This window comes from Solea solea, chromosome 1 (genome assembly GCF_958295425.1).
Source record: "Solea solea chromosome 1, fSolSol10.1, whole genome shotgun sequence".
Taxonomy (NCBI): Eukaryota; Metazoa; Chordata; class Actinopteri; order Pleuronectiformes; family Soleidae; genus Solea; species Solea solea.
Window position 1 is genome coordinate 19,259,654 of NC_081134.1, and position 27,870 is coordinate 19,287,523.

A 27,870-nucleotide genomic window follows, 5' to 3' on the forward strand; every position below is an offset into this window, starting at 1 on the left:
AAGAGATTTGACTGAAGCGGTGGTGGATGAAGAAGCAAGCAAAGGATGGGGTTTATCAGCCCGATGCTAATGAAGCCCTTGGTCCATTTATCCTGATGTGCAGTATTTGATCACACTCCACCCTCAGCCACATTATTTGCACAAAACCTGAACCAGGAAGTCGGACCGGGTTACACCAAACTGGGGAATTTGCAGACAAATTGAAGTTAACTGATACAAATTACGATGACATAATAGTGTAAAGCAAATGTATACACATCTGCTGTGTCTAATGTGACAATAAACCAAATTCAAAGCACAATTATCCTTATTTAAGTGTACAAACATCAGATTATATGAATTATAATTCATTACCCTAGAATGAGCCTTTTATATCAGCTCTGAGGCGGCCATTTTGTTTTTACAGTAGCCCACAAGGGACAAACTGAAGGCGACATAGGTCCGCAGGGTGAGCGAGATTCAGCTGCAACGTCCAACATAACGACACCAGAACAAATTCCTTGTATGTGTAAAATCGTACTTGGCAATAAAGCTTTTTCAGATTCTGATTCTAATAAATGTTGGCAGTAAATTAAAGCTGCAACTAACGCAACTAAAATGTCATCAAAAATGTTGATCAGTGTTTTTCAAACCTGGAAATGACGACGTTCTCAAATGTCTTGTTTTGCCCACAGACCAAAATCCTTTAAGAAGCTGAAAAATCACAGAAACTGGTTTTAATTCTTCAGAAAACACTCAATTCAGATTAATTTAGAAATTGCTAAATAATCGTTTCAGCACTAGAGTGAATACATTTTACACACTGTAGCTTTATTTCCTTTTTAAACTGACACGTCTTGTAATTTTTATGGAAATTTTGTTTACATTTGATTTTTTTTAATAATGTATTTAAACGAAATCAGACGTACATTTCAAAATCGTCTCATTGCCTCAGTGAGCTGCAAGGATGCTGTGAATCACAGCGTCACACTTCGCTGAGTGTTTATAGGAATTGAACGGAATTGCAATGAAAGAAAATGATACATTATGTTCTGCACCGTGGACAAACCACAAAGCCACAGCGAGACGGTGAAAGCCAAAGAAATGTCAAGTAAAAGAGGCAGATTCTCATCACCGCTCCTCTGACATCGGTGTGCTCTCCTCACTTACAATGTGACTCGGCAAATTGTGACTATAACCATGTCATTTGGCATTTTCAGCAGAAGGAAAACTGTATTCTTGTTTCTGCAGAGGTGTCGTCTCGTGCGGTGACAGCCAATACGTTTGTGACTGGTTTTAAGAAACAGAAACAAGTCGAGCAAAATATGATAATGGGAGTAGCCAGTGCTGACTCAGTTCTCTGGAGGCAGATTTGGCTCTGCGCACGGCTGTAATAGAGGTCACTCCAGTCATCTTCCCTCTGTGATCGCATAAACAAGCAGATTCAACATTTTCTCCAGCATGATTCAAAAATAGAAATGGGATATTTGCTCATTGTTTATTTATCTGGTTATTATTCCACAGGAGAGGAATCTTTGACCATTTTCCTGGACAAGCAGCAGCTGAGTAAGAAGTCGGAGGGCAGCAGCAACAGCTCCGTGGTGTCGCTGGAGCTTCTCCACCAGCTGGCGGCTTCTTACTTCACAGATCGAGAGAGCACACTGAGGCGTCTGCACCACCTCCAGATCGCCACCTCTGCGATCAAGGTACTGTGTACAAACACACACACACACACACCCACCCGCCTCGCGAAACGTCTGTTTCATTATACGCCGCTGCACAAACGCACTGTTTATTTATATACATGTAGACTTGTGTTTGCAGTGCTGCCATCAAGCTAGACACACAAACATTTGTCCTCCTTTAAAACTGTCCCTCTGGGATATATGCACACGCCGCGGCGCTCCTCCGCGCCGCACCTGTGACAGATCGCTCCACTTGTTTGCAACGCGTGCAAACACACGCTTCTTTTTAAAGATTATTTTCAAGGCGCATCATTGCTCAAAAAAGCCTGAGGAGAGACGAAAGAGAGTGAGAGCGAGCGGGCGGGATTAGAAGCAGCGTAGACCGGAGAGGCAACGCGGCATAGCAAATGTCTCAGCGGGAGATGGTGTGTACAGTGTTTCCCACCGAATTGATTCAAGTCTGTGGTGGTAGCGTGGTGTATGTGTATGTGTACGTATGTGCAACATGCTTGTTTTACACAGCCTACAGGAGCATGACGGAGACATTCTCGCATGAAGTGCATCGTATGCCACAGGAGTGTGTGAAAGGTCTGTCTCCATGTGTGGCGAATCCCTTCTAGAGTGAGCAAGTGATGCAGGAAGGGATGTACGTGGATTCAAAATGAATACGTGCTTGAATTAGTTGTAAAAATGCACTAGGATAAACTGGATCACCTCAGTTGGCTACACCCCCAATTTGGGGCGTGACGTTATAACGGGGAGGGCCCAGTGAGACCGTGTACAAAAATGCACAATGGTTTGAAAATATTTATACGACAGGCATAGCAGTCAGCCACCAGGGGGCGACTCCAATAAGTCAGTTTGAACGGTATCTTTGTTTTTACATACAGTCTCTAGTTGAGGCTTAAAATACCTTTTTACGAGGGGAGGGGGCCCTGCAAGAAAAAAGTATGAGAACCAGTTTATAATTAATGGAAAATACGTAAATACTCTAATCCATCTGGTCTGGGTTCTCTGTATTTATGTGCTTTCATGTCGTGTCAAGCAAGGATTAAAAAAAACAAAATGTTGTAAATTCCCATCTGTTTTGTAAAATCTTGTTATGAACCAACACATGAAAGCTGTGTTTCCAGATCCTGTAAAAGGTTTAACACAATTCCATGCCGTGCATGCTGCGCTCTGCTTTATTTACCTTCACACACAACACTAGACTCGTAGTTTCACAATAATAATTCCCCACCTTTGCCCGCTCTTTTCATCCTTAATTGTAAGTGTCATGATTTTGTTGTGCGTCCTCTCAAAGACTAGAAAAATGATGGATCCTATCCTCTCCTCTTCTTACGACTGCAAGCAAAGCAGAAGCGAGCGATACATTATTCACATGTTGGCTTTCATGTGATGACAGCCGGTGTGTGGGTGGACCGTGCGTTCGTGCTTCATCTTAAATAGCAGAGCGGATTCAAACGAGCTAACAGCTTTGTGTTTAATTCCAAAATGCTTTTCCAAGTGCTGGGTCTGAACGCTGAGGTGAGATTGCTTCACTTTAAAAAAAAAAACAGACAGTGAAGCGCTTGTTTGCTCGAGAATGTGTTTTCTCTTCCGTGAATGAGTTGCATAGGAGAACGGCCTCCTTGACACGGTGCTAATTGCTTTTACCACAAGAATTTTTTTTTTGCTGTGAGTCTAAGTGGAGAAGAAGAGGAAGAAAACAATCTCTTCATACTTGAAGGAGATGCAGCACTTTGTGTTCCTGACGAGCCTTATCACAGCAAAACACGACTTTAGTCTGCGAGCAAAAATAACAAACAGAGAATTGTCTTTCTTTCTTTCTTTCCGAACTGCGGCTAATTGTGAATCTCAGCCTCGACATCTGGTAAGGCTGAAATAAAGATGAAGTGACTTACTGTACGTCTAATGAGGACGAGTCTGTGTCTGTGCCCTGAAACAATGAGTGGTTTAGTTTTTTTGCAAATTAGCAACGGACGAGCATCAAGATCTTTGTTCAATCTGTCAAACGGCAACGGACAAACCATCTGCACCCGGCATCTAAAGCCTGCTCATTTTTACTTGATTGTGTGATTGGGTTTGTTTATGTCTTAGACACAGGGGAAATTTCACAATTTCATGTCCATCTATCCATTTTCCAAATCTTTATCTTCCACATGAGGTTTCACACGGGGGGTGCTGTGCCAATCTCAGTTTACATAGGGCGATAGGGGGGGTCACACCCTGGACAGTTCACTCTGACACTCACGGTCAATCTAGAGTGTCCAATTTACCGAATCACCATATTCTATATTGTCTTTGGACTGTGGGAGGAAGCCGGAGAGCCCGGAGAAAACCCACACACACACACGGGGAGAACATGCAAACTCCATGCAGAAAGGCCCTTGTTCCGACCGAGTGCCAACAGCTATATAATTTAAAAATATATATATTTTTTGAGCTTTAAAACTTTCCAGAGATGCATCAGAGATCGTTTGTACATACTATATAGAAAAAAAATAAAATAGATTTTTTTTAAGATTCTGTAATGACTGGAAGAGGCTCCACCCCTCGTGCCATTTCACCCTCTTGCAATATTAATGCACATTCACGATTATTTTCCACATTATTATGGAAATTCACCACGCCTTTCTGCATGGAGTTTGCATCTTCTCCCCCCTTCTGTGTGTGTGGGTTTTTTCCGGGTTCTCTGGGTTCTCCGGCTTCCTCCTACAGTCCAAAAACATGCAATATGGGGATGAGGTAAATAGGACACTCTAAATTTACCTTCAGTGTGAGAGTGAATGGTTGTTGGTCTGTTTGTGGCCCTGCGATGGACTGGCAATCCGTCCAGGGTGTAACCCTGCCTTTCGCCTTATGAGATTGGCACAGCACCCCCTGTGTGACCCTCATGTGGAGGATAAAGCGGTAGAAGATGGCTGGATGGATGGTAATTCACCACCATTGGCTCGCGTTGATCAAACAGTCACAAAAACTCCAGATTCCACCAAATGTTTGTATCTCACCGATATCGGCACAGGGCTGTTTGGACGTTGATAAATGTTATCATGTCGTGACTAGTTTTTGTTTAGCAGCCTGAAAAAGTAAAAGCGAGGGGAAGTAAAATAAATCAAGCTCAAGATCGAGATCAAACAATAGTTTCCTTTAATATCTGCGTTCACCATTAATAAAAGATGAGACGGGAAAAAGGGTCCTGAGCATTAACAGTAAATTCCTTCCATACAGTATATATTTTTTATATAATTGTGATATTTAATACATCAAAAGTGGAGTTCCTAAAAAGTAAATACAACCTCTGGCTGAAAACCATTCTTTTCATCATTTTATATATGGGTTCTTTTAAATCCTGCTAAAGATAAAGCGGCTCCCAGAGATAAAGCCGCGGCTGGAGATAGCGAAGCCAAATTTAATATATTAAGAAGAGCATTTGTTTCCTTCAGTGGCACCTAGTTCTCCGAGGTATATAAGTCTTAGTAATATTCCTTCAATCTGATATATTGATTTAAGCCACATCCAGTGGGGATTTATAGCGTTGGCTTTTAATCCTCTCCTGAACATAGACAGTACAGCATGTATAGTACAGTATGTGTGTAATCGTTGATTATTTTGTCGCCCTACACACGCTTTAAATACACAAAACAGGTCATCAACCACTAAAAACCTGTGTCCCTGCAAGCTCTTTTTATATTTTTGTGCAACAGTTGTTTAATCTCATTAGTACGGAAAAGTATTAGGGTCACATGTAAAAAAAAAAAAAACTCTTTGATTTCTTCTGAGATTAAAGAAAAAGGCTTTTTTCTAAGAATTCATGCTTTTTCATGCAGGTTCTTTCTTTCTTTCTTTCTTTCTTTCTTTCTTTCTTTGTTTTCTTTGTGGCCCTAATCCTCTTCCGTACATTAAACTTTACATTTTATTACCAGTTTTTTAAACAAATATCCACTGACTATACACCTGCACACCTGCTTCACCTGTGTCTGGTGATGAGATTACAGCTGTCGTGCTGAGAAGCATCACGGACGACACTCGCACTCTCTCTCACAGCTCTTCTCTCGGAGGTGTTTACTCGTTTGCTTGTTCCTGCTAAATGAGGAAGCATCTGCCACGCAGGCCACCTGCTGTGTCGTCTCCTGCCAGATCAAGTCATCACCCGAGGAGGAAGGAGACACGGAGCGGGGATGTGCTTGACCCTGTGTGTCCATGTACGCCTCTGGGCTCACTGTGTCACTGCGGCACCGGGTCGGCGGTGGGAGTGAAATACATTATCTCCAGCAGCACAGAGGAGGGGAAAGGAATTAAAACCTTCACTAACATCTTTGTGAAAATCTGCTGTTTGGAACTGTGTCTCTGTTTGACACCGAGGAGGGCAGAGTATTTTTGTACGTCAGCGCTGCGGTTGTCAAGAGTGGAAATCAGCAGGGGATGACAGTGACACTTTACTCCACTTTATTTATTCTTTTTTTATTCTTTTATTCTTTTAATTAATCAAAGTACTGTTAAACAACCGCGGTGAAATAAATCTAGGGCTATTGGAGTCTAGGTCTCTGGAGATTCCCCTCATGATGCAACCTGCAACCTCATATTCCTAAAGTATTGTTTTCATTATGAAAGGAAAGTCTTTGTCTCAATGAAGGACAAAGCAAGTGCAACAAGATAAAGAGGATACAAATAATTGGGAAAAACTCTAATTAGCTGTTTTCACTTGCATTACATATAGTTAACTTTACTTAACACTTCAGCCCCCAAATATACAGTTTTTTCTTTTTACTAATTTCCAGGGATAAGTGAGTTATTTGATCATCAGACAGTGGATCTGAGCTAAATGTCTCATTCCCACTATAACACAGGAAATTGGGTTTGAAAAGAATAAATAAAACTGAGAAAAAGTTGATGTCAGGATGTCAAAGTCACTTCCTTCAAAGAAAATAAAAGCCCTGCACTGTTTCTGTCAAGTTTGATGAGTAAACAATCTGTCAAAAGTAAAATAAACAATAATAATTAAAAGAAAAACTGGTCAACTTTGGTCGAATTACACAAACACGGCAGCATCATAATTATGATTTGACCAAGTGGGAATAAAGTGGGTGAAACTGCCCTTTAACTTACTGTATGTTTATGTGCTTTTTTCAACGCAAACAAACTTGAGAACTCTTGATTTTTACACACTTGTTTTTATGTAATTTTGTATTTTACATATTGTTTGTTTTTATTATTTTATTTTAGTTTATTTTTATCTTTATCCTGATTGATTTTGTGATCTGAGTTGCATTTTCTTTTGCTTTTATGAGACATTTTCTGCTGTTGTTTAATGTAAAGTTATCACTTTTTTGCACCACATTCTTTATTTATGTAGTGTTATTATAATCATTATTATCTTTATCGACATTTACCGTCTCATAATTACTTTGTAAACTCTATTTTAAAGGTGCTACTGTTACGACCTGATTATCCATCACTATGTTTAAACATACAGTATATACAGTGGCTATAAGAATGTGCAATATAGAATGTCTTATATTCTCTATTTCTTTATCTAATCTAATTTTCACCAACTCCATAAACACACCTGGGCAAAAAGTACTCAAAATGTTTAAAATGGGATTGAATTTGTGAAATTTGGAAACACAATCACAGTTCAAAGTTCACAAAAACAAAAAAAAAAAACACTCTATCTTGTGACTTCTTGTGACAATTATTGCTACTTTATATCACTACTAAAATTGTGATATGAAATGAATCATAACTTTGACTCAACATGTTTTTAAAAGCCTGAAAATGTGACCTATAAACACACATACTGTACCCCAGCATGTCCATATAAGGAGTTGTGTGTTTGCCATGGGTGTGAACAACTATAGTTTGTATTTCAACTATCTTTTTTTTTTTCACTCATCACTAAAAGGCAGAGATCGTCTTAAACAGTAACGACACAATCGCCTCTTGCTCATCTTTAACTCGAGATGATATTTGAGGAAACGTCTGAGAGCTGCCAAGGTGCCTTCAAGGAAGCTTCCTCTTCTTTTGTGATAATAGATGCAATCTCAGCGCACGACAGAGAGAGAGAGAGAGAGAGAGAGTGTGTGCAGACGTGAGGAGCAACGAGCCGCGTTTAAAGACAGCAAATTCACACAAGTGACTCCGTCGTTTGCCAAATGGAGTGATTTAGCTGGAGAATGGCTTTGCCACAGGCCACATTTATCTTCACAGGCTAATTGCCCTATTTTCAACACTCATTCCGGGAAATTAACCATTTGTTGTCGCTTCACTTTTCTTTAAAGTTCTTTTTTATTGTCATTAGTCCCTTTTATTGTCTCGGTTCTGTGCTTTGTCTTTGCAGCGTTAGTCTCTGCCCTGAAGTTCCACTGTTTTGTAATTATATTCCATACATTATCGCAGCCGTGCCAGCAGCCAAGTTACATGCTGGTGCTGCAATGAATGTTTTATTTACCTTTTACTGTAGAGATTACTGACTGCAGTCTCTATTTTGGTATGTGTGGGATCTCCTTTTTAGTAAATGAATGCATTTAATTCCATTCGAGGTTCGTGTGGGATGATATTGCTCTACATTTTAAGCCATACATAATGATTGCGTTCAATAAAAACTACATTCTCATTTATGTTCACAGCGAAGGTGAAGGCCATTTATGCCACTTATTTACAACTGAGCACGTGTATGGGATAAAATTTAAACCACTCTTGGTGCTTTTGGTGTTTTGAGGGAACGAGGGCGATGATGACCAGTGTCAAAGTCACTCAAATCACATCTCTTCCTCATTCTTATGCTCAGTTTTTTTGTTGTTTTTTTGTTTATTGCACTCATGAACAAAAGATTAGAAACATTCAATTCACATAAAGTGCCTGAACATGGCCCTGCAAAATGTGCTGATTGTCATTATTCTTGTGGCTTAAGTGACATATGGCGTGTTTCCACTAGCTCGACTTGTGATGTCATAACCAGGCGAAATGTAGAAACTGTAGATCAGTTAAAAATACTTAACAATCCTCAAAATGTGGGTTACTCTCCAACATTTAGCAAAGGAAATGTCTAAAGTCACATCATTTAACAGAGGAGTTTGGTGTATTTAGCGACAGCACTGCTGAAAGCCCGCGATCACGAGCAGCGAGCCAAATGTGAACCTTATTTCGGCACAAGCGGCAAGGCTGCCATGTGATTGGCTGTCGCAACAGGTGTCCCTAATAAAGTGGCTGGTGTGCATATACAGCTGTATGTCAGTGTCTGTATCCAGCCAACAACCTGACTCTTTTATCTCTCATGTTTTCCTTTCACGGTTCCAGTGAAGCAGCTCTAAAAAAAAAAAAAAGAAAAGCACCACTGTTTCCTAAATGTAGCACCTTACAGCACAAAGACATAGTTAGCGTGAAGCTGGTGAAGCATTTAGCAGCTAAAGAGCCAGATATTTCCCTCGGGGTTCTGGTAATGAACAAAATCAGAGCTAAGAGGGAGGTAAATATTGGACTAGGATTTAGCAGGTGGGCAGAAACAAGCTTCAAATTAAGATCACGGTGTTCTGCGAGTGCCGGATGTGTAAATAAGCAGCTGTTTTACTAGCAGGTTTCGGTGCTGTTGTATGATTCCCTGTCTTTTGTTGTTGCTTTTCCTTCTAAATCTAAAATGATCATGGTTCTCAAACTGTGGTACGTGTACCACCAGTGGTACGCGAGCTTCCTCTGGTGGTACCTGAAGAAATACATGATGAAATGAAATGAAAACACAATGGTGTTACTTTAATATTTTCGCAGGTGCAACTTGGTGTAAAAAGTTTCAGGAGCACTGGACTAGTCAATGTAGTCTTTTTAAATCTAAAAAAATGAGTAATGTAGTAATATTTTGGTTTTAGAAGCTTGAGCTCACTATGTATGTATGGAAAAACCTGTCTGAACCTGGTGTCTGGGCTGTTTAAATGGACATTTTTCTAAAGCAGGTGACAGCGCTGTGCCCTCTTCACAACATGCAGATTTAGTGTTCAATACACAACTTGCAGCCTTATTTATTTTATTTATATACATAATTTGATATAAATATGGATAATGACGACCGAAATTGTGGTAAATAGACATTCAGATGTCTTTAGTTGAATTCACATAAACTGTTGTTTATCCGTGGGCATCTCCAGCCATTTTGCTACAGCACAATATTCGACAGGGTTACAGGGTTACAGGAGACAAGAGGAAACAATATTTGTCTTATGCTCTTCTTCAGCGTTGCCGTCGCACTCTTTTCTTCTTCCTGGCCTTGTTTTTCATGGTTGGCGTCAGACTTCCAAACGTCGCCACATACAGGCATCCTTTTCTTCTCCGTGAGTGAAATCACCTTTCACATTCGTCTGCACCTGTTCTCTTTCCTTACATCCTCACATCCTCGCCTCGCTCTTCGCTGTCCTCCGTGAGACAAAAGGCAGCTGGAGGCGAAAGTGTGGGAGGCAAGCGAGAGACTGACATTCTTGTCTTCCTCTCGCTCTGTCTAGGTCATGTGTTGGTCATTCACGGCTAATGTGGCATTAATAGACTCTCTGTGTGTTAATGTATAGATATATAATTGTATGTAATGAAAAGGTCTGTACTTTCTCTGTTTCCCAGGTAACTGAAACACGGACGGGCCCTCTCGGCTGCAGCAACTATGACAGGTTGGATTCAGTCAGCTCTGTGTTGGTGCACAGCCCAGAAAACAAGATCCACCTAAAGGGTAAGCCTACTATTCTTCTTTGGACACTGCACTAACCAACTAACCTTAATCATAACCAGTTTATGCCTAAACTTAACCTTAACCTAACCACAATTTGCCCCGGTCCCTCAGAAATTAGATTATACGTCACTAAAACCGGGTCCTGGTCCTGACAAGGTCAGTGTTTATGCCCAAAAAAAAAGGGTCCTAAAGAGATAAGAAATACAGGTACACACTCACACACACACACACACTAAAGCTGCCAGGCTGTTCACCTCCAGTGTGTAGTAACTGGCCAAGATGACCCTTTATTTTACGCTGCAGTAGTTTATATGTCCGTTCTGCCTGACCGGCTCCCACTCTCCGGGGGAGGCTGTTATCTTACCGGGCTGTAGATGGACCGTGTCTGGCCACGCTGACCCCGAGCGCAACCTTTCCAACCACATCTGGAACGCTCGGTGTGCAAGGAGCCCGGAGCTCAAATGGTTATCTATGGACCGACCGGTTGGAGAAAACCTTCAGTATGTCAGAGAAAAAAACCTTCACTTGAAAATACTTTGTTTGAAATTACTTTACTCTGTTGTTTGTTTGCTCTAGTCAAGAAATGGAGGAGAAGGTCGACGATGTGAAACAAAATAAAACCTCTGAAGGTTTCAAAATGAGAGATTTAGGTGACGTAAAGCCGCGGATGTCAGTCGGTGAGCACTTAATGTGAAGGTGGATTATCCTAGTTCATATCTAAGTAGGCTTTCAGGAACATCACAAGCCCTTCAAGGCCCTTCAAGGTCTTTGAAAGTGCTTGAATGTTGTGAAAGAAAGAAGTTAAGTTGAGGTAAAAGTCTCCCGTGTTTGTTACGACACCGTTGTTTGATAGACAAATGTCGAGTTGTAATTACCGTATTTTCCGCACTATAAGGCGCACCGGATTATAAGGCGCACCTTCAATGAATGGCCTATTTTAAAACTTTGTCCATATATAAGGCGCACTGCATTATAAGGCGCATAGAATAGACGCTACAGTAGAGGCTGGGGTTACGTTATGCATTCATTAGATGGAGCTGCGCTAAAGGGAATGTCAACAAAACAGTCAGATAGGTCAGTCAAACTTTATTTATAGATTACAGACCAGCGTTCTGACAACTCCGTTTACTCCCAACATGAATAAACAGCTGTTTTATGTGATGTGGTATTTCGTTTATCTTTTAACAACAGCAGGGTATAACATGTAGTGCAACATTTATATCACATAGTGGAGGGGAACTTTTCCTGGATTCAATAAACACGTAAAAAACAGTCTGATACTGTTACGGTAAATCAAACGTTAGTGCTATCACAATATAGTAACACTCGAAATAGTGCAAAGCAATAACAATATATAAATAACTCAACGTTGCTCAAACGTTAATGTCACACAACACAACACACAAAATAAACATGTAAAGCTCAAGTTATTCCTCATCCGCGAATCCCTCGAATTCTTCTTCTTCAGTGTCCGAATTAAACAGTTGGGCGAATACGGGATCCAACATGCCCGGCTCCGTCTCGTCGGCGTCGTCACTAATCGAGTCAGTGTCGCTGCTGTTGTCTAGCAGTTCAGTGACAATTCCTGCCTTCCTGAAAGCTCGGACCACAGTTGAGACTGATATATCAGCCCAGGCATTTACGATCCACTGGCAGATAGTGGCGTATGTCGTCCGGCGCTGTCTCCCTGTCTTGGTGAACGTGAAGTCAGCGGCTGCTTACCGTATTGGTCCATATATAAGGCGCACCGGATTATACGGCGCACTGTCGGCTTTTGAGAAAATTTGAGGTTTTTAGGTGCGCCTTATAGTGCGGAAAATACGGTACTAGCAGTGTTGTGGACATTGTCCACTGTCTCTCTCTCTGCCATTGACGTGCGACTCCACTCTTAAAAGTTGCCCCTCCCATCTTAGTAAGCTGTGTCAGCACATTCAGTCCTTGAATTTGAGTAAATTGTTCCTGGAAAGTCCTTGGAAAGTGCTTAAATTTGATGTCAACCAAGGTGTGGAAACGCTGACATCAGAACGCAGCCGGAAAAATTCAGGGCTACCTGTTATTGTACTTTTATAGTTTCCACAGAGCATAACGGCCCGTGCTTTACTTTATGAACTATCATGTCAGGATAACTGACCTGTAGCTACATAAAAAAATACACCAAACTTTTCTACATATAGAAGATGTTTGTCCTTGAGACGGTGCCTGATCCCAAGTGTAAGGTATCACACTTTGTTCCATTACTTCAGAGCAGGTACTAGAGAGTACTCGACAGCTGAAATTTCATTTCCTTTTCCTTTCAAAAGGGAACAGTGTTATCAGAATGCAGCTCCGTGCTGGATAATAATAATGATCCCTATTATAAGTGTATAGGAGGTGAATCAAAATACAGCACATGTTTTCTATGAAATAGGCCGTGTCAGTCTCACCAATGACAGGCGTGTTGTGCACAGCATTCAGAAATCCACATGCTAAAGTACAGTTTGAATATATTTAAAGGCCATGACTTACACAAGGAGATATCAAAACACGCGAGCATTAAAACAAAGCTGCGAAAATAGTGGTGCATTAAACTATTAGCAAATGATCTACTTTATAAGACTGTGTGCTTCTGCTGAATGCACCGATGGCACAAAATGTATCTTAGTTATAAATTACCGGGAGTTAAAGTGATCGAAATTCACATAATGAGCTTCATGGGGGGATTTTATTTTATCCAAACAGAATGAATGCACAGAAACATGCAGGCAACACATTACTGTGATTAGATTCTCTCACATATGCAGTATTACATATTTCATCTGCTCAATACATCACTAATAAGCCCATATCAACCCATATATATAACACAATGCTATGTAATAATAGACAAAATATCCTTTTTTAAATACAGTTTGATGCCATATAAACAGGAGCAAAACATTTTCCCACTTACCCTCGTCTACATTCCTCTTCAAAAGTATTTTTTTGTACATTTTCAAACTGATTTATAATTGTACGCAGCTCCAAATTGTCCCAAACACTCATGAAGAAATATTGCATGGATAGTAAAACAAACCTTCATCTGTCATTTGTTTGTGTCACTTGTGAGGTCCAGTCGTAGAGAAGTCGAGGTCAATTTGTCTTTTGCTAAAAAATGAAATTCTCCCCCTACAGTAATTTGCATATAATCTGCCTGTGGTGGAGAGAACTCCTCCTTATGGACGACTGCAGTGATTGCGAGGCAGCGTCGGGTTGTGAGGAGGGAGGGAGGGAGGGAGGATCCTTCAGCTGCTTCAGGCTTAAATCCCCCTCCCTTGTATTAACTAATGGCGTAATGTATGATGTGTTTGCTGTATGGTGATTTTCTTAAAATGGAAATTGCAAAAGTGCAACCACAGCAACGTCCAAGGGTAAACTCTCCCTCTAATTCCAACCAATTAGCTTGATGTGTTTCCATTTAACTGGAACTTCAGAACTCGTTTCCCCGGGAGCCCAACTAGCACAAATTAGGTCATGCAACTTGTTTTCCTTGTTTTTGTTTTGTTAGTAGTAATAGGCATGAGTACATTTTTCTGATAATCCCTACATTCCTCCAAATCGCTCGTGTAAACCGCTGTAAAAGGAGGAACCGCTCTACCTACTCATCAAGACAGTGTGATCAGAGTTAGATGTTGCGTTGTATTTTATTTTTTTTTTATTTTCGTTGTATTCCCCTCGTCGCTTGGCTATAAATAAAGGCCGCCGCTTTGGTGTCGACTCTCCCCATCTCTCATCATTAATAGTTGACAAAAACAGCTTGGATTTAGCCTTGACTCAGAGTGGTGCTGTGAAGTGGGGCTGTGAGGTCATTTTTTTTTACCTTGATTGAATGTTTTTGCCTTCCAAATCAAACCTCTTCAGTTGTTAGTCGTGCAGCGTGCGCACGCGCGTGTGTGTGTGTGTGTGTGTGTGTGTGTGTGTGGTGTACTTGAGTATAAGTGCATTGACAACACATGGAGAGACCAGGATGAGCAGCACTGGCAAAAACAACTGAGAGAACTGTGACGAGAGAAAAAACTTGGTTTGGTTTCGACTGCTTTTTACTTACACATAGTCTCAGCTCACAACACTCGAGGAAGCTACTCTTTATTGCTGGAAAGAATCAGAGAGTACACAGGTCTCTGCGTATGTACAGTAGCATTTGTGGTGTTGGAATCGGCACACACTGAATTTTAATAAACACTGGGTGGCCGGACAGGATAAACTAAATGACAAAATGCAAAAAAATGAAATAAAATAAATACGCACATTATCAACCATGACTTACAATGCTAGATAGACAAAAAGATTACTAACATTGTAAATAACGATCAAAAATACAAAGAAATTATAATAATAATCCTAAAAAAAACTGAGTAAAATAAGTACTGCAATCCAAATTCAAAACACTGGACAACATTCTCTCCTCCTACCCAGACTCGAGGCTCCCACAAAAGACCAAAGCATACACAGTGTGTAAATTTCACTTATATCTGTTGTTAAACTGCAGATAGAGGTTCTGTAATATTGCAGCTCCGTGTGTCAAAACATGAGCAGGTACTGGCTGTACGATTGTTTGCAGTCGAGCCCGAATTGATCGTCTTTCATTACTCTGTGATTACATATCATGTCACTTCACGATTTAACCTGATTAACTTCTCAGATAATGCGCCTTTTAAATAAATGAGGAAAGCTACAGCACAGCATAGTCAAGTGATAGAAATGTAAGTCCACTGGCAGCAGGCAGTCGAAATATTGGCTTTTGCTGAGAGACTCTAGAAACACCTCTCAGAGATCCTCACACATCCAGGTACAGATGCTACTGTTCATTGTGAGTTCCTGCAAGGCAACAGATTTATCACGTGCTGAGCACCCACTGAAACCCAACCTCAGCTCACGACCCGTAAAAACCTGCCTCTTATTCTCTGCTCAGTTTCTTTTACTCTGACACCAGCTCTCGGGTCAAATATCGGGATAATGGCCCAGTTAGCCCACGTAAGGACGCACCAAGAGAAACTTTGAATATTTTAAGTGTTTTTGCAGCAAGAAGACCCGGTCAGAACAAGGGCTTCTGTATGGAGTCTGCATGTTCTCCCCTAAATTGACCATAGGTGGCTGTTTGTCTCTATGTGTTGTCTCAGAGCTTCAGCCAAGCACATGTCACAAGTGAAAAAGAAAAATATATGCAGGTGTAAAGATAAGCATAAAAACCTGTGACACAGTTTCATGTGTTTAAAGATCCCATAGCCCGGAAGTGCCAATTAACTCTGCATTTTTGTCTGTATCTGCGTCATTACCTATGAAGCCCTAAAAGTCCATAACAATCAGTTCAGCCACTGCTGAGAGCGCAGGGTTTGATTGTTTTCCTGAGCTCTACGAAGCGGAACGGCACTTCCGTTGACACGTTACGTCACTGGCGAATTTCACCACTCCTCTAAGTAGCCGCGCCTCCTAGTCCGGGCACTAGAGTCAGGGCACATCCGGTGACGTACTTTCAACCGTAGAAGAAGAAGAACTACTTTCGTTGTAGCTGCTGAGCTCCGTACAACCGATATGCTCAGCAGCTACAACGAGAGTAGTTCTTCCTCTTCTTCTATGGTTGAAAGTAGCAATATAAAGCAGGACACAGCACCAAACTTCACCTAAAGGAAGGAGCAGTGCCAACAATACGTATATAACTGTCTTTGTGTGCTTGTTTTGTCCTTTAGCATTAGCCGGCTACAGGCTAAGCTACACGCTACGCTCGTGTTTCATTTGCATGTGTGTTTCTCATCTCGGTAACCACAACGTTATCCAAGCTACAGGCGTCCTGCAGCAGTCTTTCACTTGTCACAGTGTCTTCTGACTCTGGGTCAGACTCCGGATCAAATGTGTAAGGGATTACGGCGCTACTCAATGTTTTGATCATTGCTAGCGGTGCATCTGACGTGCCAATGACGTCACTTCCAGGTCACTGGCCAATCACAAGACAGTCCGTGTTCTGTGGGTGTGGTTTTGGTCTGAAACAGCACAGCTGACGAGAGCATCAGTGATGAGACATTTACATTGGCTCGTTTGTAGCGACTAGGACGTTTTTGAAAAAAACAACTTCATGTTTGCTGGTACACCTCCATATCTCAGATATAAGTGAGCTAGGACCATGCTATGGCCGCTTTAATGTAAGTTAATGTAATGGCGGCAAAACAAAGAGACTAAGAGTTCAAGGATACCACACCAGTGTTTTTACAGCCAATACATCTCAGTGTTGAGAACACACACACACACACACACACACACACACACACAGACAGATAACAGAGGGGGGGTGATCATGGGGGAAGCTTAGGAGCTTGAAATTGCCCAAAATGGAAAGTTTGGTCACTGTTGGAGACCAGGAGATAGAGGAAACCGTGGGTCGGCTATTTGTCGTCTTCTGTGGTGATATGAGTCTGTGGCTGAATTGAAGCAAAGCTTTATGGGTAATGACCCTAAAAGCCCCCCCATCAAAAGCAGATACCCACAGGTTTTTTTTTTCTCCTTTCTCCCCCTGAAATGTATCCTAGTGAGAGGAGAACAGACGGCAGGCAAGATAAAGAAAGACATTTTTAATCACCGTTACAAACAAGAGTCATTTATAATCTCGATCATCTCTTTTTTGTCGCTGGAAGTGCTGTTCAGAATTGTACACACACGGTATGTAATTAATTGAATCAAGTGATAATTTGTTCCTTAAAATTCAGTTAAACGTTGGCTATGAATAAAAAAATGACGCATCGTGGCAAAGTCATTGTGTTTTGTCTGAGACGTTTGGCTTTATTTCAAAATTAAAAAACAACCTCAATAATTAAAATGAATATTTGAGTAGAGGCTGTAATATTATATTAGTAAGTACATTACTGCATTTTCCCAGAAATTATGCACTTTGGGAATAAAAGTGTTGCACACATCGTATTTTGTTATGCACGTTCCTCCTGAAGCCAACCAGGAATTGACAATATATTGAATAGCCATTAGGGGGAGACTCTTGGTACTGTTTGCAGAGAGAACTCTGTTTGAATGAGCCTGCTTCTCACTTGATTTATAACATCAGTAAACATTTTCCTGAGGAGTTAATGTTCTCAATCACTACTTTCAACATAGTTTTACAAATAAAGAGGATAATGTACTGCACACGTAAGTGGACAACAGTGTGATTGACAGCTGCTATCGTCCAAGAGGATCCTCAACACGATGTTGGCCAAAATGCATGAGTCTGGAGGCTTTAAAACAGCTCAGATTATTGGGTTATTGCGCTTCGAATTGATTATTCTTCGATGAACTCAAAAAGCAATTTCATCAAATCCATCCATAACAAAAAAGAAAAAGTGGCGAACCTCGAAGAAAGAAACACGATGCAATGTAACTATGACAGCCAGAGGGTAGGGCCATGAAAATACTGTGTACTGTACTGCAACGATTATCAAATGCAACAGAATATTATCAGTTTTAAGTCAAGTTTAGTGACTTGACTTAAATGACATTATGACAAAAAACGCAATTTATTGTGTAATATAACACATATTATAATATACATATATACAATATATACATATAATAATTGAAAAAATAACAGTATTTTGCCTTTTTATATATATATATATATATATATATATATATATATTTTTCCAGTCCACAAACTACTCTTTAATTTAAGTTTAATTATATATTACATAATAAGAAGTGGCTACCGTCATTTTACCATCATCATTGTAAAAACAACACAAACCCACTACCCACTAATATGTAAAGTGGGTTTATAATTAAAGGCAGGTTTCCTGGATGTGACTGACATTTATTGAACGTTAATGGTGGTAAAAGTCAAAAAAACAAGGCTGCTGAATGACACTGAAAACGTTCACCCGGCGATGTGCTGCTTGATTGCGCGGCTGGTGAAAAGACTTTCATTTTAACTTCTATTCAGATGTTCAAGGATGTGGCTCCTTTCAGCTAATCCCTCTCTCGCAGAGTTAATGTGTACTCTGACTCTTCACAGAGAGTCACGTTGACGGCCCCTTTCAACCAAAATTAGCCCGCTGTATCATTCCCACCTCGGCGGCGCACACGTCGACTTAATTGCATCGCTGGGGCTCGTGTGGCGTCAAATGATATGAAATGCCAAATAGAGGTTATTAGTCAACCCAGACACATATGACATATTGAGGTGTGCACTTTTATTCAATTTGGATCAGCAGATGAGAGCGGCGTGATGAATAACCACGAGTGTTCCGGGGAGAACTAATGTGCTGCTGCTGTGTGGAAAAGCTAGGAAGTGTAAGGAGAACAAAAAAAGTCTGTATTGGTGCTGGTAACTAGTACCTGGTACTTTTTTTGATACCGACAGACAGACATACTGACAGACAGTCGGCCACTGATTGGTCAGAGAGTGTCGTCGCTGGAAGAGTCATGAGCGCAACGTCCGACTCATCAATGCCGAACTGTAGATCACAAAACACGAGTTAATCTGCAACAACGCCGTATTTCAGTTTCAGGAATTACTGAACGATTCGGGGAAATTAACTGATTCTAATGATTCAGTTGCACTGAAAACAACTGCTTTCACCGTCATTAGTGTGTGTGTGTGTGTGTGTGTGTGTGTTTGTGTCGCATTCCCAGCGACGTCACAGCAGTTTCGTGCAGTGACGTGCCCGATACCGTGTCGAGTCGAGTACAGCTGAGTAGTGCTCGAACCGTATAATAGAAAAGTGCCATGAGAGCATGGAAACCCGACCTGAGCCTGTCAGAAATGACAGAGAGCAAAAGGAGGAAGACAGATGAAAAGGAGAGACAACAGGAGAGAGAGACACAGGACAGCCAGCTCCTCTTCTCAACAGTAAAACAGGCAATAACAGGCCGTGAGCCTTTTCCTCCACGACAACTCAAAATAAATGTGCAAGATTTTCACCTCTGCTCACACATCAGCGACAAAATTTAACTTCTGACTTTGACACGTTTAACACATCAGAGCGTGCTGTTGTTGATCGTGTGACTCCACCTGTTCATTACCATAATGGTGGTTTTGTTTTTCCCCCCTTTATGTGATTCACATGAATACAGTGATTTAATGTGAATCGTAAGAATGCGTGTTAATGCACCTTTAAATGATTCAGCCTCAATCTTACGAATTCTAATCACACGGCTTCCATATTTTAGATCGAGGCCAAAATAAAAACACTGTTTTTATGATTTAGAGTGAATGCAGCGGATGTTTTATTTTGTGAGCTTGTCACTGTGTCTACAGCACATTTTATTGCTCCCCTTCCTTGCTTATCCTTTATCACCTCATCGACAGCCGCCAAAACCACGGTCAACCACATCAAAAACAAAGCAACCTTCAGTTCTAAAGCACCAGTACCAGTGGGAGTATTTGCAACTCCTGCTGTAGCTGAAAGACAACAAGTCCTTCTATAAAGAGCTAACTGAATGGATGAATGAATGAATGAATGAATGAATGAAGAAACAAAACAGAGGAGTGTTTGAGTAAAATGGGGCGATGACTGTGTCTGCGTGAGTATTGTTTGTACTTGTCACCGAAACGCACGACTCAAAGTACAAAGAAGAGACGACCACATGCATATTCATCGCAGGGCACAGTTCTGTTGCCTTGAAAATGATCCAAAATGGATCTGTAAGGCCCCAAAAAAAAAAATTAGAAGTTTATTAGAGAGTCAGACAGAGAGACGTAGACCACAGACAGATTCTGGGGCAGCATGACCGCACTGCTAGTCTTATAAAAGCCGCCTGCTGCTTCAACAGATGATGATGCATTTTCAAATGTGCACAGCAGCTTATAATTTCCTCTCATACGCCGTGTAGCCATAAAACTTTGGCACCGTCATTAGCATACCACAGTTTTTTCAGTTTTTTTATTTTATTTGTTTTTTAATATAATTTAAAACATGAAAGCGGTGAAATTAAATCTGTGATGTCACCCCCGCTGTTAAAGGACACAGCGATGACGGACGGTGTTTACCGCAGCGTGAGCATTTTCCTTTTCTGGCACTCAAATCAATTGGCTGAGTCCTCAATTGTATATCGTACACAAACACATTTTATAGTGTCGTGAATGTAATTACTGATTAAATTGAACTGCATGCTCTGTCAGCTGTGCGGTCGCAGACACTGGGGAGAACCAACTCTGGACGGGTAGAAAGCAAAAAACTGAAATTGATTTCTGTGTATGAGTGAGGAGAAAACGTGAGCTTGTCTTTCCAAGAGGATGTTTGGCATGTTTTTACTTTACATTAAAATGCCATGAGAAATACACATGGTTCTCCTGTGGTCCTGAGCTCCTGCACTCAAATGCATTCGTTTCAGATGAATCATGGCGATCTTTCCACGTCTGAAACTCTCATCAGCGTGGGTTTATGTGTAAGTTTGTTCCTCTCTTACCAACATCCGTTCTTGAGGCTCAATCTGAATTTTTGGCAACATGTTGCCAAAAACAGACCAGGGTTCGAGTCCCAGTTGGAACAAAGGCCTTTCTGCATGGAGCTGCACAGTCCAAAGGGGGATTAGGTAAATTGGACACTCTAAATTGACTGTAGGTGTGAGAGTGAACGGTTGTTTTTACATTTGGTTAGACTCTAATCAGTGATTGTGTCCCAAAAAAATCACCATCTTTTGCAATGGGCAACAAAGGATTTCAATCCTCCGCAGGGCATTGTGGGTAAACACAACCAAAACATACGCGCGTGGAGAAAGATAGCCGGGAGAAATGTCCGATGTCCCTCTGAACCCTCTTAATTCTCTTTCGATTTAATTGTCTGCACTGGAGTTGGCGATCTGTAGACAGAGTTGTAGAACAACAGCCAATTGGAGCATAATTTCTCTCTGATTTGTCTTTTTTCATCCAGACGTGTAAACAGAGCCCAGAGGAGGCGCAGAATTCTCGTCCTCTGAGATTATTTCATTCACAGTATCGCAGAGTTTTTGATCAATAACGCCAAATGAAATATTGAATATTTAACCTCAAAGTAAACAAAAATATGCTCATATTTATGGGTAAACATTGTTTAAGCTATTTCAAATGGAATACATGGAGGAAAAACCTTTGCTACATCAAATTAAATTAAATAGACACACTGCATTAAGGAGGCAGAACGTTCTCTGAACATGAACACATTAAAAAAGAAACCAAAAGTAATATATGAAGAATCCATTTTTTAGTCAGAGATGTGTGCTGAATTTTAGGCCAGCATTAGATTTGTTGTTTTCACAGCAGAACACGTCCAGAAAATCAGGGAAACATGTTTGAATTTAAAAAAAAACTATTTCTACGAGTGCCTACACTCGAACAACAACACCGCCTCTTAAACCTGAATTAGTGTTATGAGTAAAACCGCTGTTTATCTGCTGTGAAAAAGGTTTATTCAAGACATCCGTCAGCATAACACACATATGTATATAGATCCACCACCGATGATTCGGCAGCCATATCACAACAAATCCGACGGTGCCGTTACGCGACAGTTCAGGACCCAGGAGCAGATAGGGACAAGGAGACGTGGCACTTTTCACTGTTTTATTAAGAAAAGGGTTAACAAGCGTGAGGCGTCACACTTTATATATACTATTAAATATATAAAAGATGCATTAATTCCCTAAAGTACACCAAGTAAAAATGGGCAACTCACGTTCACTTTTTCCACGTATTCATGCTGTGTGTGAGATTATTGAAAAGCACCTGATTTAACCTGCACTGTAACTGCTCTGATCCCAAGTCGCTCAAAAATCAGGACCTTGAACCCAGACCAGCTAAATGGAATTCAGCCGCCGTTAATATAATTATTTACATATTATTTACTGCTTACTCTGACATCCCAAAAAAAAAATGCCTGGGAGAGGAAAAAATGCATGAATCCATTTTGCTGCGCTAATATGGTAATAATATACATGATGGAGTAGCGCATTACAGGGTGGGAACGAGCTGGCTTTTTATTACTCTATTTTTAGTTATTGTGCTGCTGTGGGTCTGAGGCAGGCGTCTTCTCCTGAGAGAGGAGAAGTTCCAAATGCTAATACTATACAGTAGTTTTTTATTGTTTATCCGTTGTGCTTTTCTTTGTACTTGGAATAAAAGCCACCACTACATTTATTAAAGCAGGGAAAAATACATTTTCACTTCATTTCCTGTGAAATAATTGAATGGGGGGGGGGGGAATAAAATGAAACATGGAGAAGGGAATGCAATATTCTGTGTTTTCTGTCTCTATAATAATTATTACTATAAGTTTCTTCAGTGGAATGTGTTTTAGGCAATGGGCAACATGTCTGTGCACACGTGTGTGTGTGTGTGTGTGTGTGTGTGTGTGTGTGTGTGTGTGTGCAACATGCAGTAAATAGTTTCTATTTATCAGTATCTTATGGAAGTCCATTTCTGCCAGAAAAAAAAAGATGTAAAACAGCCTCGATAATAAAAATATCCACAAAGTAAGTCGAAATTACAAGATTAAAAAGTCATAATTATTATTAATTTTCACTTTTTATCTCATAATTGTGACTTTTTATCTCCTAATTATGACTTTTTATCTCATAATTATGAATTTTTATCTCATAGTTTCAAGGCTAAGAAATGGGCTTCCATATTACCTAGTATATCTTTAAGTTGGTATTAATATATAACGAATGTAGAAATAAACATTAATGAAGACTCAATTCTACTGTAAGTAAAGCAATTTAAAGAGAAGAGAAAAAGTGAAAGAAGAATGCTGTTTTTACCCAGATTGAGTTTGCAGATCATTATATTTCTGAATAAAGTGACAAAACTTGTCCGTATTTGTTCGGCCGACCTTAACCTGTGTCGTAAAAATGCTTTCATGGCACTTTGAGCTCCTCCGATACAGAAGCAAGGAGGAATGATAAGCACCGTGCCGTATGTGGGACGGCAGGTTGTTTATGGAGACTGCAGACTGTACTTGACAGTTTTCCGCCGATGGCTCCCAAAACTACTAAAACATGCCTGCGAGCAGCCTTCAGACCTTATTGTAAATGCACCTTCATTATATCTGAGGCAGGAGCTGCCACTGAAATTGATACAAGGAGGAAACAAAGCTATTTTCCCTGGTAATAACACGTCTCACCGCCAATCAGCGACCGCGGCACCGGGAGTCGTTTGAAATGTGACGGGTCTCTTCAGACGACGTTTGCACAATAGACACAACGGCCTGATAAGCTGTTTCCATCGCACCAGTCATTTCCATTGGCCTGTGTCATTAGTGTCAGTGTAGCCGTGCACGATTCAGTAATCATAGTATGCACGGAATATCTCAGTTACCGTGTCCTGTTGTGTATATTGGAGCTTGAATTAAAGCCGTCACTTTGGTGTAACCTGAACGCCTCACGTCACTAAATTACAGGTTTACATGATTGTTGCCTTTAAGGAAATAGGAAATTACAGCATGATGGGAATAACATTTTTTACATATATATATGTTCTTTAACAGACTGGTAACACATAGTTTTCTTAGCCTTAAAATAAGCCCTTAACCCTTTAATACCTTACCCTGAAAATGTCCGTCTGGACTACTTTTTGCTTATTTCTTTTTCCAGAATAACTTTCAATATCTGACAGTTATTTACAATTGTCTGCATGTTTAAATAGTGTATTAACAATTTAAAATTAAGAAAAATAACAAGTTTTATTTTAAAAAAAACAAACACTGTAGTTGTACATGAACACCAGATGTGTTAAATTTGAAATTTGAACAGTATAAAAAGAAAAACAGGCCAACAAATGGAAACTAGCGTTTTCCAGCTCTTTCTTCTCTGGTGACTAAGGCCGTTTCGCAATATCCATACTTGAGCGTACTTGTGTACTCCCGTACTTGGCAAGTATATACTCCCAGCGTACTTCTCAAGTATATACTTCCCAAGTACGCAAGTACATACTTGCTTACTTGAGTATTGAGAAACGGCCTAAGACTCTGATTTACGACTTCCTGAAACATGACTTCCTATACACATGAAGAAGAACGGCTCCGCCCACATGAACTTGATTCATAAACCAACAAAGAAGAAGGAGGAGATGGTAGAGAGATGCTTCCTGGTCTGAGCTGCACTCTGCAACTTGACGTCACTAATTCCCACTAATTCTTTAAATCACCTGCATCGACACGTCCTTTCAACAAGACTCTGTTGTTGTTGTTGTTGTTGTTTCCAGGTTTGCAGGATGTTCTCCCAGAGTTCCTACGTGGGCGTTTTGTGGAGGCAGCACTCAGCTACGTCGCCTGCAACTCTGAGGGAGAGCTGCTCTGCCGCAACAACGACTGCTGGTGCCGGTGCTCGCCACGCTTCCCAGAGTGCAACTGTCCCTTCGCCGACATCAAGGTCATGGAGGGGAACCTGAAGAAGAGCAAAGAGGCCTGGAACGGCTTCAACCAGGACTTCATGGAGTCAGGTAGGCTGCACAGAACCTTTGTGAACCTTTATGAGGTGTTGTTTTACCAGTGGCTTTGTCTGAGGTTTTAGGTTTCAGACATGAACTTCATGTCTGCAGTGAGAGTGAAGCTTCTGTAATGAAAGATTGTCGTTTAGTCTCTTCAGAAGTGTGGTTGAACGGGGCATCGAAAGAATGACTTTCTTTCAATAACTCACAGAAAACATTTAAAATGAGACAATAAAAACACATTTCAGCCACTTAAAATGCTCACCTAATAAAATCTTTGCCTGCTTAAGTCTACAACATCTTATCTCATTGTCGAAACAAACAACAACCAAAGTCCATAGAGAAAATCTGTGTTTTTGTTTAATACTTTCCTTTTTTTTGGTAAGTTTGTGTCAATATTATAAATCCTAACAAAAGGAAACGTCATAAAATAACACATGAACTGAACTGATGGAGGCAGCAGTGGATAAAAAAAACTCCACTATTCTCTCGTGTAAAATGAAATAACTGATTTATTTTGGAGTAGGGGGATGAGCACTGCACTGAAAAACAAAGCTTTACGAGGATCCATAAAAAACATGCATGGTGTAATTTCTCTGTTTCCACGTAGCAACTCTCAGTTATTGCAGATCCAAAAATGAACATTTCCTACTGCTACGACATCACAGTCGTACTAATTACCTGGCAATGGGATTTTTATCACATTGACATCATGTGGGGAAATGTAGAGAGATTTTTACTGAGCTTCAAAAGGCAAAAAAAAAAATCACCGACAAGAAGAGACAGCAGTCATTAAGGTCCACAGTGAGCCTCTCAGATGACGAGCTGCGGGCGACAGGCTGCACACTGCACACCTCCAACTTCCCAGCGCAGTTTCCATTTCCTTTCCCTGCGAGCGGCTGCTCACAGACTCGTGTGTGCGTGTGCAGTATGAAATTCTTTATTAAAATGGCAGAGCTCGTGGTATCAGACTGCATGTGATGTCGCCAAATCACAGGGGTTATGACTGTCATTGTTGTTATGTCTCATACGTGCTCGCTTATCATGTGAGGAAACAGTTAATAATATGAGGCTTTGGCAGCTCGGCTGGGAGACTGTTGCATAAGCTGGTTACGTACACTGTGTAGCTGGTGGGGTGGTGATGATTGATGAGTCCAGGACGGGCTGTTTATTCTCAATAGCACTCTATTTATGCAGTGTGCACATGAAGTGTTGTTCTAACTGTGTTGATAATCACTTGTGATATTGACAAACACAGCGCAGTCAGCGAGGATGTGCGATAGTCTGCTTGGATCGCACTTTTGAGTTGCTGCTCGTTTTCCACATAAACATAGGACGTTATGTACAAATGTGTGTGTTTTTGTTTTCTGACATTAAAGCTGTCGTCGGTACCTTTATGATACAACAGTCGTCTGTTACTTTCAGGTAATTGTCAAATCAGCCACAAAATACTCGTTTCCACGTGTGTATCAAGTATCACTCAAAACAAAATCCAGGCAGGATAGGTGCTTCTTGTCCCCGCCCTCCCCTGCTCCCCTGGTAAATGCACACAAACGCACCCTCGTCAGGTCTGATTAGTCATTTTCAGATGAAAGAACATGGTGTACGATGTTACATCATTTCCGTCCATAAAGAACCAACAGAGGCAGAATAATGAACAATCAACAGCAGCAAAGAACAGGTTACGTACTGCAGCTTTAAGAAGGCCCATATAGTATTTCTGTGCGTTGACACAAACTAATCTGAACAAAACACTTTACTTTACTTTACAGGGTTGTTTTTATTTAATTTTGCTAAATATTTCATCAATATCAATGTGTAAATCATAATCATTTAAAAATGTTCTTAAATTATTGCTGTTCATAACAAATGTTGACGTTTCAGAGACTGACTAATGAGCTAAAATTATCCTTAATACCTTTAACCCTAAACTCATTTGAGTTCAGAGGTCACATAAAAGGCAAATTTGATCTGCAGTGGGCCAGACCAATAAAAATAATAGCATAATAACCTATAAACAACAAGATCTCCATTTTGTTTCCCTTCGTTTTACATTTAATGAAGCATCTTATTACAAAAACATGACATTACTTGAGGACAAATAAGTGCAATTTCAGAAATATTATGCCTAAATTTACCACTTACACATTGAAGCATCTCTCTACCATGTATATAACAACTTACAGATCATAGTTTTTCACATTATGAATGTGAAATCTTACCAAAACCCAGTTCTAACCCTAATTCTAAAACCAGGTCTTAACCTGGGAAAAAAACAAACCTTTAAAGTTGTGGGGCCCGGACAAAATGTCCTCACCTCACACAGATATAAATACAAGTACACACACAAAGATGGACAGCCTTTAAAAAGGCCTTAATCCATGTGTATTATTAAAGTTTTACCTCATTTTAATGTCCACACATACACTTTGCATTCACACGTTCAAAAACATGCTCTCACCTCACAACACAGGAGCCATACAGGGAGATAACAGGAGGGTAATCTACATGGACAACTGTGTTTGACTTTCAGTGCTCTTTTCTGTATATTAGAATTCATTCTCTCTCTCTCACACACTCACACACACACACACACACACACACACGCACACAGAGGGGTTTTTGGATACTGGGCATTGTCTCAGATTCTGGGCTGACTCTCTTTTTTTTTTTCCCGGGATTAGCTGATAAATGTATGGGAGTGATATGAAAATAACGGGGGGGGGGGATTGTGCTTGTGTTTGTGTGTGAATTTGTCAGAGAGACAGAAGGAGGACGAGGAAGACACTAAATCATTCTGTGTGTGTTTGGGAGAAAAGGAGGAGAATGAATATGTTGCGGTTGGAACATTACACCGTTGGTTTTGTGGAATTGGAAAACACTTATCGCTGCGAGGCTGAGCGTTATATTCGTTTTTCACCTGCTTTGGTTCTGTTCAGTGTCACATTTCTTTGTTAATGACTCACCCTTAAAGAGCTTTATGAAAGCCCTTAAGGTGTTACCTTACCTTCACAAGGTTTATATAAGTGTATGTAAGTGTATAAAGTGTATGTAAGTGTATATAATAATAACCTTTTTTGTCTCAGATATCAACATAAATGTAG

The 27,870-nt window shown here is 40.5% G+C and overlaps 1 protein-coding gene across 1 annotated transcript in view; it reads left to right on the forward strand.

The window, feature by feature from the left end:
• brinp2 (bone morphogenetic protein/retinoic acid inducible neural-specific 2) overlaps positions 1-27,870 on the forward strand; it is a 176,963-nt gene that overhangs the window by 110,497 nt on the left and 38,596 nt on the right. Inside the window, exons 4-6 of the mRNA XM_058642262.1 lie at positions 1,504-1,685; positions 10,266-10,371; positions 24,542-24,778. Of these exons, the coding sequence (XP_058498245.1) occupies positions 1,504-1,685; positions 10,266-10,371; positions 24,542-24,778 (525 nt within the window). The remainder of the gene's footprint in view (positions 1-1,503; positions 1,686-10,265; positions 10,372-24,541; positions 24,779-27,870) is intronic.